Genomic DNA, 18,110 nt, shown 5'->3' with positions numbered 1-18,110 from the left:
GATAAAGAGCAGATTATTCACACGGTTTATCCAATCCAAAAGACTGCAGAGTTCATAGAGCTGAGCAGAAGAAAGAGTGTCATTTTACTGTGGCCGTTCTCATTTCAAAATTATCACCTTGCTTCTCTGGTCTTTATGACAAATGTCTAATCTAGTTTTTCAGGAAAAACAAGGATCTCCTGCTTGTTGCAGCAGATACGGGCACCTTATGCTAGATTTGAGCCATGCAAGATTCAATGACACTGCACAATAGGGATTCCACATATGTACATATCCATCATCCTGTGTCAAAAATATTAAGGCTGCCAAGCAGATACTAGCTAGGAAATATTATAATTCCCCTCCCATTCTCTCTATTATATGGTCATTTACTATTTCTGCAGGACCCTGGTTTCAATAGGCAGCGGATAATGTTCCTGGAAAGCTCTATTGTTATATGTAGTTCCTCAGTAAGGCAGATGTTGCCTTTAACACCTTCATCCTTGTAGAACTTGGGGGGGTCAGCAGCAAGCAAGCAAAATGAAAGGAAGCCAGAAAAAATGTTTCATTCATAAGGCCTGGGAGAACACACTTTAATCCCACCTGTACCTCACAGATAGAAGGAACTGCCAATTACGAAATACCAGTTTTATGGTGACAAACCATAGGTAGAAGACAATGAAGACTTTTATTCTAAAATACCATTTACATTTAATAAAAAAAAAAAAAAAGCTGATTTATGGGAAGAGTTCTGATGGTCTATTATGAAAGCAAGTTACAAAAACTGATATTTTAGGGCCTTGAACCACAATTTGGTAATTTCAGGCTCAAATCCTTACTGACCCTTATTCACACCTGGAATGTGAGAATTTAAAATGGAAAGTGAAAGACCACCTGGAACTCCATTTTGAATTGTACGCTAAGGGGTAGCGAGCTGGCTCACTTCAGTCAGTGCTTGTGCCTCCACTCTCTTGTTTTAAACACTAGTGCTGTTACTAAGAGATTCATCCATAAGCAAGAGACATGGGCTCAATGTTAAAAATAACAAGTCACTTCTGCCTCTCAGGCAACATCTTATACTACTTTGCCATAAATTATTCGGGTGAGGCCACCTTGTGGAAAGGATATAAGGGCAGGTTAACCATGCAGATGGAAATGCCAAAAAGTAGCAAGCATGACTTTCATCAGCAAAAGGTTCAGGCCCCAGCTGCCAGGAGTATGCTTCTATACCACATGGTAATTTTTAAATGTACAGCAAGTATCCATTCCTGAGAATAGAAAAGATATGTTTATTTTCATAGCTTCTCCTCACCATCACCAGGTTTGGTCTTTCTGATTTGTAGCAACGATTTTAAATGCAGCTCTCAACCATCTCAAAGATACCGGTTTAGTGCCTTAATGACACAGTTAGGGAGGCAATATCTCTCTGGCACAAGACACATTCTTGCTGTTACTTGTTTTTTGTTTTTTGTTGTTGGGGGTTTTTTTGTTTGGTTTGGTTTTTTTTTTTCTTTAAACAGGTCTAAGTCTTGTTTTCAGCCTATGCTACATGGGAGTAAATAAAAATCTATTTAAAATACTGTGATCTGATTTGCTTCACCAGTTAGTATATGCAATTGAAATAATCTGAAATTTTTCTTCAAGTGCATATAAACTGCTGAAAGACAGTTTTATTTGCCCTCAACATAGCTTCCAAATTAATGTATGCTTTTTCTTTGTGACACAATTCACTGTCTGAAAAATCATAATAACCCATCAACCCTTTTGAATGGTGTGAAAATAAGCAAATATTTGTGAAATAAATTTTCTTGTGAAGTGTACTTCAGAATTTCCCATCAAGAAATGAACAATTATGTTTTTGAAGCTAGGTTTTAAGAGTATGCAGTGAATAAAATGTAAGGATGCGTATTGAGGAGGAAACAAAATATTGAACAGTTGCTCATTAATTAAAGACTACCTGGTTTCTATGCTGAAAGGAGTGAAGGATGCTGTGCAAAAAATAGTTTGTGATCAGGTAATTAAAGCCCTTCCTACTGCACACACATTAGGGGGTCTAATTAAGATTGCAATGACATTTTCTATCCTTCAGGTTTCTAACTTCACAGCTTAATAATGTTCTTTTAACATTTCTTCTTTGTTTGTAATAGCTCCCTACAATGCCCCAACAAGACATTTATACATTAAGATGTTATATATATGCATCTGCCTTTGATCTTTTTTTAAAGAATTTCTCAAGTCTTTATACCACAGACATAAAATGAAGTATGTAGCACTTCCTTGCCTACCAGGAAATACAATACCTCATTTTTTTTCCCAGACACTTTGAGCCCTTAGAATAAGCTGTGGGATCTCCATATTCAGTTCCTCTCCAGCTTTGGAGTTAACAGCTAAAGAGCTCTCAGTTACATAAAAAAACAAAGTTGACGACATCTGTACCACAGATCTATAGATAGGTGTGATTACCATATAAAACAGCCATTTCCCAGACTTTTATAAACTCTCTTCTCTACAGAGTACTCCACTTTTCCTATGAGTCTAGGCAAGCAGGGAAAGAACAGGGAAATCCTCAATCCCACTTCACTGCTTTCCTTCCTCTTCTACAGAAGCAGAGAGTTTAAAGCAAGGAGCATAAATTTAAATGTAAAGTGTGCAGATGTAAGAATCCTCTAGTGTGTGAAACACTCCTGCCCCAGCTCTGCTTTTTTATCATAATAAAGTGTGAAGCTTTTCTTACTAAGACTGGAAAAGCATTCAAGTCATACCCAGTTGTACCCTAAGAAACATGAGGATACAGTCCTCAAAACAGAAGTATCAGTCTTGTGCTGTTGAACACTACACATGAACATCTTTCACTACAGTACTTAAAATCTCTCATTCTATGACCACAGCTTTCCTCCAGATGCTCTGACAAGGAACATGTACATTCAGCCAGTGCCTTTTCCTCTGCTTCATTTGGAGGTGCTGAGGATGCCCAGGGCTGAACTGCCCAACCATGCACCCAGTGCTGCTGGAGAAATACACAATATTGTAATTAAAATCCACACCTTTTCTCCATAACCTCCATCCCTCCCCTAGGATTAACAGAACCAACCGCTACAGCATAAAGTGCAGGTTATGTATACATTAAAGGAAGCAATGCTTATAAATTACCTCTTCTCTGCAGTGGACAGTTAAAGCCACCACATCATCTTATCACTAGAATTTTTCTCAATCTAATTTTGTTTGCTGTTCCTCAGTGAATATCAACAATAACTCATTTCGTTTTAATGACATTAAAAGTAGAGCCTGTCCTTGAGATAGCATCTAATTTTTCTTTATGAAAGCCAACATAAATTCTATGTATGAGGTCCCTGACAGCCTGGTAATAGAAGTGGTGTTAAAGTGAGCTAAAAAATACAAGCCAAGATAAAAAAAAATGTATCTCTCAGAGGAATCATTAGAGAAATTGATGAGGTTTGCTTTCCTTGGAATCTCTGAGGATTCAGCATGGAGCTATCACTAAGTTTGTCACACAAAGATAGTAGTTGAACAGATCTTGACCTTTCCTTCCATTTACGCAATAAAGGTTATTACAGGAATTCTGCAAAATCCCCTTATTATAGTTATCTCACACTTCATAAGTTAGTAAACTTGTAGCTATTTTTTTTTTCTCCAGTAGGAATCCCCTATGCAGGGAAGAAATAATAATAACTAAAAAAATAAAATAATAATAATAAAAAAAAAAAATCTGGCCCTTAACTCCTAGATCAAAATGCATATTATCAAATGAAACAGAGTAACCTTGCCAAGGCAACTAGTTCTGCAATTTCCTAACTTTCTGCTTGACTTTGTAGCCTCACTATTTATATTTGTACATAATATGTAACTGAATGCAATTATTAATAGATCTGTGAGTTTGTGATATGCATAGCTCAGTGTTTCCTATTGTGGCAAGTGTATCACTTATTAATAACAAAAGTAACACTAAGTCCTGAAACACACATAGAATGTGAATAGAAACAACACTGAAATCTATAGGGAACTTTTTACACATGTAATACAGAATGAGATACTGTTTCACCAATCTAATGATATCAAACTACTTTCAAATCTCAGGAGATCTTCTTATGTGGAATTGAGACCTCACTGCAATATAGAACCACAGAATTGTTTAGGTTGGAAAGGACCTTTAAGGTCATCAAGTCCAACTGTTAACACTGCCAAGTTCACCACAAACCCATGTCCCTAAATGCCACATCTACATGTCTTTTAAATACCTCCAGGGATGGTGACTCCACCACTTCCCTGGGCAGCCTGTTCCAGTGCTTGACAGCCTTTTTGGTGAAGAAAGTTTTCCCAATATCCAATCTAAAACTCCCCTGGCACAACATGAGGCCATTTCCTCTTAACCTATCACTTGGTACTTGGGAGAAGACACTGACTCCCATGCTGCTGCAACTTCCTTTCAGGTAGTTGTAGAGAGCAAGGAGGTCTCCCCTGAGTCTCCTATTCTCCAGGCTAAACAGCCCCAGTTCCCTCAGCTGCTCCTCGTAAGACTTGTGCTTCAGGCCCTTCACCAGCTTTTTTGCCCTTCTTTGGATGTGCTCCAGCACCTCATTGTCTTTCTTGTAGTGAGGGGACCAAAATCGAACCCAGTATCAGCCTCCCCACTGCTGAGTACATCAGGACAATCACTTCCCTACTCCTGCTGTCCCCAGACTATTTCTGATACAGGCCAGGATACTGTGCCTTCTTGCCACAAGCTGGCTCATGTTCAGCAGGCTGTCAAACAACTTCTCCCCAGATCCTTTTCCTCTGGGCAGCTTTCCAAACACTCTTCCCCAAGCCTGTAACCTTGCATGGGGTTGTTGTGGCCCAAGTGCAGGACCTGGCACTGACACTTGTTGAACCTCATGATTGGCCTTGGCCCATCAGTCCAACCTGCCCAGCTCCCTCTATAGCACCTTCCTACCCTAAGCAGATCAACACTCCCACCCAACTTGATGTCATCTGCAAGCTTAGTGAGGGTGCATTTGACTCCCATATCCAGATCTTCGATAAAGATATTAAACAGAACTGGCCCCAATACAGAGCCCTGGGGATACTTGTGACCAGCCACCATCTGCATTTAACTCCATTCACCATCACTCCTTGGGTTCAGCCATCCACGCAGTTTTCTGCTCAGCAGAGTATACCCACCCAAGCCACGAGAACCCAGCTCCTTCGGGAAAACGCTGTGGGAAATGGTGTCAAAGGGTTTACTAAAATCTATGTAGACAACATCCACAACTTTTCCCTCATTCACTAAGTGGGTTACCTTGGCACAGAAGGATATAAGGTTAGTCAAACAGGACATGACTTTCATAAATCCATGCTGACCAGGTCTGATCACCTGGTGGTCCTGTAGGTGCCACATGACTGCACTCAAGGGGACCTCCTCCATAACCATCTAGGGCACTGAAGTCAGACTGACAGGCCTCTAGTTCCTTGGATCCTCCTTCCAGCCCTTTTTGTAGATGGGCATCACATTTGCCAACTTCCAGTCATCTGCGACCTCCCCAGTTAGGCAGGACTAATGGCAAATGACTGAAAGTGGCTCAGTGAGCATTTCCGCCAGCTCTCGTATCCTTTGGGTGGATTCTGTCCAGCCCCATAGACTTGTTTGTGTCTACATGGTGTAACAAGCTGCTGACCATTTCCTTTTGGGCTATGGGGGCTTCATTCTGCTCCCTATCCCCGTCTTCCAGCTCAGGGGGCTGGGTACCCAAAGAACAACTGGTCTTTCTATTACAGACTGGGGCAAAGAAGGCATTAAGTAACTCAGCCTTTTTCTCATCCTTTGCCACTTTGTTCCCCCCCCTCCATCCAGTAAAGGATGGAGGTTCTCCCTAGCCCTCCTTTTGTTGCAAAAGTATTTATAGAAACATTTTTTATCGTCTTTTACAGCAGCAGCCAGGTTAAGTTCTAGTTGGGCTTTGGCCTTTCTAATTTCTTCCCTGCATAACCTCACGCCATTCTCGTAGTCCTCATAAGTTGCCTGCCCCTTCTTCCAAAGGTCATAAACTCCTTTTTTCTACTGACTTCCAGCCAAAGGTCTCTGTTCAGCCCGGATGGTCATCCTCCCCACTGGCTCATCTTTTGGCACAAGGGGGCTACCCCCTCTTGCGCCTTTAAGATTTTCTTCTTGAAGAACATCCAGCCTTCCTGGACTCCTTTGCCCTTCAGGACTGCCTCCCAAGGGACTCTCTCAACCAGTCTCCTAAACAGGGCAAAGTCTGCCCTCCAAAATTCCAAGCAGCAGTTTTCCTGACTTATTTCTCTAAGAATTAAAAACTCTGTCATTTCATGATCACCAAGCCCAAGATAGCCTCCAACCATCACATCACCCACAAGCCCTTCTCTGTTCACAAACAACAGGTCTAGCGGGGCATCTTCCCTAGCTGGCTTACAGGAAGTTATCTTCCACACACTCCAGGAACTTCCTAGACAGTTTTATCTCTGCTATACTGTATTTCCAGCAGACATCTGGTAAGCTGAAATCCTCTAGGATAAAAAGAGCTAGCAGTTGTGAGACTTCTCGCTGCTGCTTATAGAATATTTTGTCTTTTTTTTTTCTGGGCAAAATCATGACCTTCAACTTTCCTGCATCACTACTGGCTAATCGCCAATTTTCAAATTAATATTCTTCTGATTACTGCAGCATGACTTCACAAAGTTTGCTTGAATTTTAACCCAGATTCATGTAGGTCTAGATTTATAATGCATTCTTGCCAAGTGTCCTCTTCCTGAGGCTACCATCAGATATCCTCAGGAGTAACATGCACATTAGCTGTAATGTTTTTCTTACTTTTCATGATCTGAGCAGCCTAGAAGCATTAAAGAAACAAGTAATGATGCTCAGTATCAGGGCTGGATCTCACCTTTTAGTACCCATGACAAAACAAAGGATAAACAAATCCCTTCATAAAGGAGTTAGCATTAATTCCACCCCACCTCCTCAGGCCTGCCAAGGGTTACTACTCATCTGGGCTATTAAAATGTAGACTTGGGAGAAATTAACTGGCTGTTGGCAGAACAGTTCTTTCACCAACTATTAGAAATTTGTTTTTTAAGACCTTTTCTACCTGCTTTCTCCAGATTACATTCATGCAAGTCATGTTTTGCAATGCTAACTTAGTGGGGCACCAAATCTTTATTTAAGATAATTAGCTACTCTATCTCTGATAATGCATTTAACTTTCATTTTTTACAGTGTACCATGTATCTTTTCCAGAAGTATTGTGTTCTGTTTCCAGGCATGCTGACTTCCGTGTACACTATGAGCAATTGTTTCCAGTAAAACAAATACTTTTATTTTAAACAGATGTGTAAGAGTTACTGTAAAGCTCAGTACTTTATGTTGTTATCCAGTAACAGATAGGCAAGAGCCAAACTTAAACTGCAGCACAAACAGAAGGCTTACCTGAAGACTTATAGAAAGCTGAAGACAAATACAAGAAAACAACTCAATGTTTCTTAATGGAGTATTTTATTCCGTATCTAATTACAGTTTAGCTGGATGAATGCACAATGCCTAATTCTGTTTTCTCTTGGTTTTTTGTTCAGAAGTGAATTGTTCTTAAAAATAGATTAAACCTTCATGATAAAAGGAACTGATGTATTTTATTCTTTTTTGAGAGGGACATGAATTCAGAGATTTCCCAAAGTTCTCCAGCCACCTTAAATGCAAGAGTCTAGAGAGTCCACCATTCACCTTGACCTTGTCTAGCCCAAATATCAGCATGAGCCACATCATCTTCCTCCCCACCATCTTTCTTGGCATGCTTATTGACACTGGAAATTTGGGTGCGTTGGCCTGGAGGGGCATATGGAAGCTTCCAAAATGTCCCCCCAGGAACGTTCTCTTTAGGAAACTTGAGGGCATGTTAAAACTTAAACAAAAATATAAAGGATCACAAACAAAAGGTAAGAAAAGGCAGAGATATTTATGCACTACTGGTAAAGCTTACAACGTTTATTTTCTAAAGTGAAAAATACAGAATTATTTGGAATTCTGGATTCACAATTTACTAATAGCACTGCAGGACAACATGTTGAAAGTTGATGATAAGGTATATTCATCAACATAGTAATGAATTTAAGAGACAGCACATAACTTAGGATTCTCCCAATTAGGTAGCCCTAACATTCTGTCAGCTCAAACAAAATTTTTTCTTCTTCTCCTTATTTTAAATTAAAAATAAATGAAGAAATAAAAAGGGAAAAAGCCTCGCCTACAATATTTGCAGCCCAAAACTATAAACCTTACTAAACAGCCATGTTATCTATTAGAAAAAAAGTTAAATAATGCTCTTCTCTCTGATTAAAAGAAGAAATAGAGTAAAAGTTAATACCAACATACAATAGACTTTAAAAGATCTAAGTATCAATGCACAAAATAGGATCCTTTGGGACACTGTATTCTCATCAACCAACACTGCATTACCTAGAATACAACTTCCCAAGTATTCTAGACCTCCAAGTCCTAACCTCTTTGGTCAGTACACTTTTCAGAACCTTCATGAAAGAAATTAAAAGTATGTCTCACTCTTGTACAAATGTTTTTGATAATGAAAGCAGATTAAAAATTGGATAATGCTGGTGCTAATTCATAGTGCCAAAGTCACCAGGGTCAGAACTAATATTGGAGCAACCAAAAACCAAGCTATTACCAAAGCTTGCAGAAAGCAAATTCAGGCTAAACTAGGGTCTATTAGGATTTAACAGCATTATTCTGTATGCACTTCCAAACAGTTCTCTAAAGTTTTGCTCATTGTGTCCACAAGAGCCTCAAACATTACTAGAAAACTGCAGTGCACAGGGACTAACGAACCCTGGGAATGACCCTTGGAACCACAGAATGAATCCCAAGGTGCAGTATAACAGACATAAACAAAAGCTTTACTTACAACTTTCTTTGAGAGCAGTAGTGAACCAGAATCTTCAATTGTATCCTAAAGGAAGTGAAAGGAAAATGAAAAGACTCCTCTCCAAATATGCAACTCTGTCCTCCAGCAAAATTAGGATACAGTGACTTTCAGAGAACTAAGTTTGATGAAATCTAGATTATTTTTTTCTTTTGATTTTTATTCCTGAGAACTTGAGTTCATTGTTTTTTTCACAGGACTAGCACCAAAGTATCCCCTTTGCTTCTTACGAAAGTAGCAAAGTATATTTTTTGTCTGCACTACATTAATGTTTAGTAGTTAAGTGGCAACGAAACCTGTGCATTAAAAGTTAATAAAAATACTACAGCAAATAGGATGTATGGAAATTATATCCAGCAAAACTCTGCAAGAAAGACTAAATAACAGAAGCAAGAAAGCTACACTGAAGGGTGTAAAAAAAAATAATTTAGAAATGAAAGGTGAAAGAAAGACAACGGGGTTTTACAGAAGGAGCTCTGCCAAACAGTCTCTAAAAGCAAGGAAGATGACTCATTGGTCTAAATCAACACTGAAATGTGCTGATCTTCATATAAAGCATCCTGTTCTCCATATCTCATATGGCATAACCTCCACTGTGCCCCTTAATAGCACCTATTTTAACACTGGCAATTTTTCTAGCTTTATTTTTCCATATACAGTTTATCTTTTTACCGGATGAGCAGCCCCAGGAGTATGGTGCCTCATCTCACAATATTCTGCTCATCCCTCTTAAAAAACTTTTTAAAGCAATATAGTAGAAATATAGTTTTAACACATATGTTACCTTCCCATTCCATTGGAATCTCACTCGTATGCACATTGAGGGGATTTTGAGCAGAACACCTGAGCTAGCATAGTGTTACTGGCTATCTCATACCTATGCGACAGAGGATGGAGAAATTAGTATTTGCAGCAGATTCTTAAAGAAAAGGCCAGGTGTACAACACTGAATTACCCCAGATTGCACAGTGATGAAACAGCCTTTGCCTCTCTCTTGCTCCTGAATGACAGCTGTACTATTAGTAAACTCAAGTAACTAAGCTCCCACCTTAACATGCTCTTTTCTGCCTCTTCCTGAGAAGTGCAATGGAGTAGTCACATGAGTGGCAGCTCATATTTGAGATAAAAACAAACAAAAGAACTGGGTTTTGTTCCCTTACACATACTTTAAAAAATGCTCTGATCTACTACCCAGAAAGGAGGTGCCTCTGGAACCCAGCAGAGGAAGAGACCAAATGACAGTTGAGGGTGGTTCGAGTACAAAAGCAACTTGCAAAAAGTAACTCTGAAGTTTTGCAGTGAGGTCTGAAAACCAAGATGCTGAAGGACACAGCTGCAGCGCCCACAGTGAGGAGACTGACAGAAGAACCCATTTACACTGCTTAGTAAAATGTAGATGCATTTGCTCAGACAACAAGCGGCTGAGTGGGTTTAACAAGCAGGATAATAGCTCAGGGTATCATTTTGATCTGAATACATAATTAAAGGGGATCAAGAAAAGGCTCAGGTTTGGAAGTGGCCTTGAATATCTGCAGCCTAATTAAGATTGATTTTGCCAATCACTGCTCAGAACATGACTCTTCTCTTTGCGCTTGGTTTCCAGTAAAACACATCAGCATAGCTTCTAAAGGCATTACCCACATAGAAAATATGGTGGGTTCAAACTTGGCCTACAATAGTTATATAAAAATCCTATGGGTTACTATCTTCTAACTTTAGATTACTCAAAACAAGTGCAATTGATAAAGCTTGTTAGCCTGAGGCTTGGTAGGTCTGTAATTATTTTTTTCATCTTAGCCTGTATGCATAAAATGCTAGGTCAGTGAGGAGGCACAAATGAAGCAGTTTGTTTTTTATGACAACATCAGTCAATGCACTCTATTACTAAATGAATTAAGTAGCACTGCAATAATTGGCTTTTCTGCTGCAACTTTGTTTTTTTAAAAACTGCACAGAAGAGTGAGATTGATTTGCCTAAGTCTACCGCCATTTTATTACAATTCTTTCACAACAGAAGAGAGCCCATCTACCAGTGCCCCAAAATTTATGTAACCATAAAACTAGATTCACCTAAAGACTTAAAAAAGTACTTGAACAGATTTAAGCCTTTGAAGTTCAAAACTCCAATTCTAAATCTCTCAACAAAGCATCTGGTTGATCCAGGAGACTCCAAAACTCTTTGACCATTTGACATGAAAGTTCCCCTGCCTAATATTGGACCTACTGAAGAGGAGCCCTCTAAACACTCAATGTTCTACAGTGCTAGCAGAACCCTTGGTGTCATTACAAACAGAAGTGGACAGAAGAAAAGAATGCGACGTAACAAGAAACAAGTACCTTGAGAATGAAACACCTGTGCTCATTTGGAAGTGAAGGGCTTGGTTTCAGCTCTGCATCTTACATGAAGGAAGTCTCACCTCATCTTATGTGAAGGAAGCCTCACCATGGAGCCATCATTTCTCCCATTGTTTGCCACTACTACAAGAGCCATTTCATTCTGGCTCACTGGGCCAGAAGATCAGAAAACAACAGGGAACCTGAACGCAGCTCTGGGCCAAAGGCACTCACTTTATCATTGGAAAACCTCAGGAGATCAGGCATTTGGTGCTGATGAGGTGTGCCTTCATCCCTGAAGGAGGTTCAAGGCATAGAAGAATGGCCCATAGTAGCAGGAAGTACATGGCTGCACAGAGATGAAAAATCTAGGTGATTTGAGTGACACAAATGCTGGGATTTCAGCCTTTAGCCAGTTATAAAGTATGTGGGAAAACTTCAGCCTACTTGCCAAATCTGAATTACAGTGAACTCATTTATACAACCACGTGCTTGAAAGTTAGCAGGTGTAACTGGGCCAGGAAGGTAGTGATTAATTTATGAAGAAACATGTCTAATCAGAGGATTTGAGAAAAATTAATATGAAACAGGCCATGGCTACTATCTAGGGCTGCTAGACATCTAGGACTGCACTGCTACTTCATCTGTGGCATTCTGATGTTTTGTTTATCACTGTGCCTGCTGCTGCCCAGGCAAAGAAACCCTCTGGGACCATTTGATGCTGCATTAAGTTTTGTGCCTGAATGCATAAGGCTCCCTAGATGGCAGCAAAAGGGTTCTAGTTTTAATGTTACAGAAAATGGCAGCAGAAAATTGGTGTACAACTTAATGTGCAATTGTGTGGTAATATTCAACAATTTGGCTATATACTTGGACATTCACCAGTTACCCTTTAGCATGCCTCTTCTTTTCACACCTCAAAGCCAAGGGCATTTTCAGTTTTGGTAGGGTCTTTTGGGGGAAGGTAGAGGGACTGGTACAAAAATATTTTCTGGCAGCTACTAAGTTATCAAGACTGCAGTCAAGGATAAAATGGCTTTATAAGTAACAAGGGCTTTGATGGCCATGAAATCAGCAAGCGTTTTCCTTGAATGACAATACTGGCATAGGGACCAGCAAGGAAAGGCTTTGGTGAGCATGGAGCCAAACACGAAAACTGAAGCCCCTAAATTCAATCTAATTTGATCACTGAAATCTAGCTTTTATGTAGATAAAATGCAGAAAAGGGGTGCTCTGAAGTGTGATTAGGCTTATTTTTAGATAACGACTGACAACATGTCCAAAGAGGAAATGTAGATGTCTTCTATGTGAGGGTTTCTTTTGTTGTTGTTTTTTGCTGCTTTTTTTCAACCCGGAAGAATAAACAACCATTTCAATTGATAATAAGGATTCTGTTGGTGTAGAACCAACTTTGATTTGGTGTATGAAGCTAGAGGAAATTTACTTCCTTCCACTTCCCTTTTATAACCAACTGTATGAAATAAGAGCCTGGACTAAGTCCAAGGGACTAAACCAATTATGATAAATAGCTAAATTTGTGAATATGTAAAATCAACTGATCATCGCATAATTACTTATACTCCCGAGGCTATGGTAAAAACGTGGCAGTAGAATCATCATTACTTTCATCACAGTAATTATAAATCATCATCGCTGCATTCTTGCAGATATGGCTGGATGAATGCCACCTGAAACTCTGCCTTCCCTCTATGTCTCGGATTTGCTTCTCCACCGTCCTATGAATTTAATTTATTTTTACACACACACAACTGCTCTGCATGTTTGCCAATAACTCTTCAAACCTGCCTTAAATACCCATGAATCTTTATTTTCATGAGATTATTCCTTGCAGATAACCATTTCTGTTAACCTTTATAATGATGTATGTGTTACCACATGAACATATTTCTCAGGCTGAAATAGTGCACATATTTCACAAGGTTATAACCAAATAATGTCGATGGATTATAAACACAAGTAACATTATAAGCCTTCAAATACTAAAGCTAAATACTAAAAGCTGACCTCTAGCTTAGTAGAGAGAAAAGAAGAAACAAAGTTAGGTGAAGGATAGTGAGAATTCAAGGCCTTATTTTATCGCAATGTGCTATTGCAGCTTATTTTAAAAAAATCAGATTGACTATATGCATTTGCTTCCAATGACTCTGGCCAGTGCAAAATGTAGGTACGAAGAAAGCCTCTCCCAAGATGAACCTATAGGCAATAGGCAGAGAAACAGTTTTCCAGGAAAAAAAAAAGGGAAAACAAACTTCACAGTAAATGAGACAAACTAAGTAACTTTCAAGTTCAGCAAGTATATAATTGTATAGCCCCTACTCTACAATATGTTATGCTCAGTGCCTAATTACATGTGTGAGATGAAATCCTGGCACCACTGGAAATTTATATAGAGTTATTTGGAATCAACATTTCAGATTTCCTCATTCCTAAATTGTTATGCTTCATGGCTCATTCTGCAAATGTAAATGCACAAGTTAAGTGCCCATATGTTTGCCAGATCACGGGCTAAAATCCTCATTCAGATGAGAAGTTATACCTGAATAAACTCACAGATTGTAGAAAGCATTGTTCAAAGTCAGTTATTAGTTGCTTTAAGTGGAGGTAACAGAAAGTGGTCCTGCTAAAAAGGAGATATTGAGAACTTCCAAAACCTCAATAACCATCTTCAGATCCTTTTCCACTTGATAATTTCCACAGCAAAATTAAACACCCCTCTGAACTCCATAGGAAAGTAAAGGCTATCTAAGTTTTAATCTTTGCTATCCTCTTCACTACAATACATGCTTAAGTTGGAGAAGGAACCACACAAAAAGCAGTCTAATGTGATAGATGAATTAAGGAAAAAAGTAAAATGAGAAAAAGAACAAGAAAAAAAAAAGGGGTGTGTGTGAAAAGCATGAAAGGACAAATTGTGAAGACACCTTTTTCATTCCTCTGGTACACAAAATTCCCCTCCTACAAGGAAATTCAGCAGCATAGCCAGAAGCTGCTAGACACGACTTCCATGGCCATCAGATTTCCAAGAAGGAGTTTCTCAAAAGGTGACTGTCGTTCTCTTTGTGCATATTTTGGTGAGTCCCACAGGTTCTGCAGATAGAAAGATGGGAGAACGCGTCTGAATGCTTTATCCTTACTATAGTACCTAATCTTGAGTTCTACTGCCAACAAGTTGCTACCTGTAAATGTGTCGATCATGAACCACATGACTGCTATACAAATTGCAACTACATGAAATTTTTTAAATCATTCTACAGGGATAGCTTTTGCGTTGGCTGACCGAAATTTGTTATGTTTGTTGGCTATAATTTGTTAACAGTGTGCTTTCTACAGAAGTCAGCTGTACACTTCAGCTGTCTGCACATTAATGTAAAGGACTAAGAAACTTGGGAAAGGATCTAACTCTGCTTAGACATTACAAAACTGCAACACCAAAAACAATAGTTTTGATTTTCCTTCTAGAGAAAACAAAACCAAGAAAGAGCTACACATATCAGTGCACTAGCTCCAAATTTTCTTCAGCATAAATCATTTATGGTTTTATTTGTGTGCTTGTGATCTTGTAACAAGAAACAAGCTGAAATTAGAAAATTTAAAGATATTAGAGAGTTCTTATAAAGGACCACATATTAGATGCACATAAAAACCTGACTATAAGCTTCTGGGACACAAATTAAAAGCAAGGAGAACCACCTATTGTGAAGACATGTAATGAAAACAGTAACAGATGCCTAAACAATAATTCCATTATAAAACGACTTAGAAGCCATGAAGTGGAAATTTTTCCTAGATTTCTAAAGAACAGGTTTTTTTCCCCAGAGACTGCTTTATGGGGAAAATACTGAATTGTGCCCTCTTCCTTGGAGAGAAAATCTTTTCCCTGAAGCATCAGATTATGTGAGAAGGTAGTATCTGAAAGATGACCTTCAAAGATGACGAATCTTAGCATCTGCCCTCATGACTAAATTCTATCTATATATATTTACTAACAGACCACAGAAGGCTTTTCAGGAGGCTCTTGCAGTATTTTTTCTTTCCCTTTCCTATCTTTTTTTTTTTTTTTACTGAAGTCCAAATGACAAAGCACCAAGAAGCATCTGCTGAGCATATGCAACTTACAAGTATTATCATTAATGGATACTACTCATGGAAAGATTTTCTTCGCCAGGCACACATATATTATGACTGTCATATAAATGCTCTTGGTCTGAATCACTTGACAAGGAGACCTGAGTAACGGTCTGTGGACCAGTTCTGAAGCGCAGTTTGAGCATCTGTGCCCAGAGACTACCAGGAAAACAGAGGCTTGGGTCTGACACAGAGTATGCAGGACACACTTTAGATGTTTGGGAAGTCTCCCAGTGACAATAAAGTGTAAAATAGAATTATTAAACCAGGATCCAGAACTCAGAATGCAGTTTTCTTTAGATACTACTATAAAAACTCCTGCCCCATAATCTCAAGAACCTCAGTTCTCCCTCAGCAGCACCCAAAGAAAAGATTTGACAGCATCATCCAAAATCAACTATCATTCCAGTGTCAAAAGGACCTGCACCTCTTGGATTTGCAGGGATTCATTGAAGGAGATTATACAGAATTGCTAGGCATTGCCAGAATTGCTTAGTCTTCAAAACAGTTCCCAAGTGGAAGGTGTAAAGCTTTCTTAAATTAACCAGCACAAGTTTGGATGCTTTCTTGACTTTCTATCAAGATGTAGACCATCCTGAGGCAACTATGACACATATTTTAAACTGATAGGTCTTATTTCCAAATGGAAGCTATTGTAAATGAAATCATTATTTTTGAGAGCTGAACCTAAACATTAAATACTCCAAAACAGTCAGTCTTTACATATAAATTTTCCATAGTCTACCAAACCTCATCTCAGGAAAGCAAGCACTTGTTCATTCGTATTACTGATGTGGAAGTCTGTATATTTAAAATAAAAGTGATTCACATTAAATGTTCTCCAAGCAAAACAGCTTGACTACTTTTTATTTGAGCCAAATCTCATCCCTCCTCCAAGCTGCAAAAGTGTTTGTATATGGAACCTTTCATCATGTTTGCAGGACTGCATTTCTACCCCCAGCAGACGAATACTTGTTCCCTGAAGGATGAAAGTTCTTCAAGTAATACTACTTCAGGATTTACCCTCTATCTTGGTTTGCTCACACTTTATCTTTGATTACTAACTCCACAAACATAAGTTGAATCCTGCAGAACAGGTGTATGCAGCTCCCCAAAAGTGTCAAATGCACATTAAAGTTTTACAGTCAAGTTAAATTTCAAAGGAACATGGACTGGCTTATTTATTTTTCAGATGCCAATTTTTATTCTTACTTTTTTTTGCACCTCAAGAGATCTTCTAAGAATTTCTATTATTCCCTATTTCCCTGAGAAACAACTTTGAGAATCAAAAGTACAATTTGTATAATGACCTTCGAGATCAGTGATTTTATGAATGTTTTTAAAATTCTTGTTCACTAAACTTGGAAGCCATGGAAAGAATATAAAATATACACCACACATTTGGAAAGTCAATGTATTAAAAGACATCTCCCATACTAAGAATAATACTTGTATTCATTTTTTTAAAATACCAGTAATCTCACTTCATTAGGCAACTTATCTAATAAAATATATTAAATATTTATATTTTGTCTATATCAGGCATTACAGAAACACTGTTTCCAGACTTAGAATATTCCAGTACAGGCACTGATGGTTAATAAAAAATAATTTTATAAAACTTGCTTCTTGATGAGAATGAAAACAAATAATTATAAAATTCTTTCTGCAAGGTAAAAAAAGCCCTCTTATTTTCAGCCTTTGAAAAATAAATCCATATTATGCTGAAATTACTGGGGTGGGTGGGAGGAAAGTCTACAAAGAGCATATTTTCAACACTGTAAAGATGATGTCACAACAGAATTTCTTGGTTAGCACAAAGGAAAGAAAATCTTACTTATCAGGCAATTCTATTTGTGTATCTATACTTTATCAATGTTTAATATCCTAATAACATCCAGTCCTAGAGGGGTTTGCAATGACTTATTTATAGCTTGCCTCTTCTTCTTACAAGCCATTTCCACCAGCCACAAGTAACAGGTTTCTATTTCTCTGTTCACAAGCTTCTGCAACAGGAATAATCCAGAATTTAGAAAAGGGCTCAGAGTAAAACAGGTACAATCTTAAAACAGTTACTGAAGACCTGAACTCTCCAAGTTCAAACCAGCTGATAACTGCTGATAACCCAGTTATTTATTTGGATTAATCTAAGAGCGAATTAGTAGAAGTGACACACTTTTCAGCAGCAAGACAGCCTATCTTACTTTATAGTACATGATAATACAATAAAAGTACTCGTTAGCTAGCTCCCCAAAAGAATTGGCTTTTAAGACAACTAGAGCCATTCTCAGTTGTTTCAAAATGTACCAAACAACTGAAAAGAAACTACCTAAGACCTGCACTCCGGAAGCATACAGACTGAAGCACTATTTGTTCCATATTTATTAATAATTTCTAAATACACCTATTTATTTCCATATACCATAGAACACAATTTACAAACAAGAAAAACGAAACTTGGTCTACTGATATAAAGGAGTTGCTGTCTAAAATCCCCCATCTGAGAGGAAATGTCCACTGTTCTCCATATGAGTCATCTTAGTGTGCTGCCACTAATATTTACTCTCTTTGTAGAAGCCTTTGTAGAAAACAATAGGTTTCTGGCTGTGGCAGACAAATCTGCTGGAAATGGTTGGAAGATATGTGTGTTCTTGGGCCAGGTATCACCAAGCAGAACCAAGCCAACCACTCTTTCCACAACAATCT

At 38.5% G+C, this 18,110-nt stretch overlaps 1 protein-coding gene across 2 annotated transcripts in view; it reads right to left on the bottom strand.

The window, feature by feature from the left end:
* The window catches only part of CNTNAP5 (contactin associated protein family member 5), a 311,837-nt gene that overhangs the window by 197,404 nt on the left and 96,323 nt on the right, over nucleotides 1–18,110 (bottom strand). The window contains exon 4 of one of the 2 annotated variants that reach the window (XM_030487761.1): nucleotides 8,907–8,951. The exons of the other annotated variant lie outside the window; for it this stretch is intronic. Coding sequence (XP_030343621.1) covers nucleotides 8,907–8,951 — 45 coding nt within the window. The remainder of the gene's footprint in view (nucleotides 1–8,906; nucleotides 8,952–18,110) is intronic. 2 annotated transcript variants of the gene reach the window in all.

This window comes from Strigops habroptila, chromosome 5 (genome assembly GCF_004027225.2).
Source record: "Strigops habroptila isolate Jane chromosome 5, bStrHab1.2.pri, whole genome shotgun sequence".
NCBI classification, from domain to species: Eukaryota; Metazoa; Chordata; class Aves; order Psittaciformes; family Psittacidae; genus Strigops; species Strigops habroptila.
Note: the sequence above shows the minus strand (reverse complement) of the source record. Positions and strands in the feature narration are given on the sequence as shown.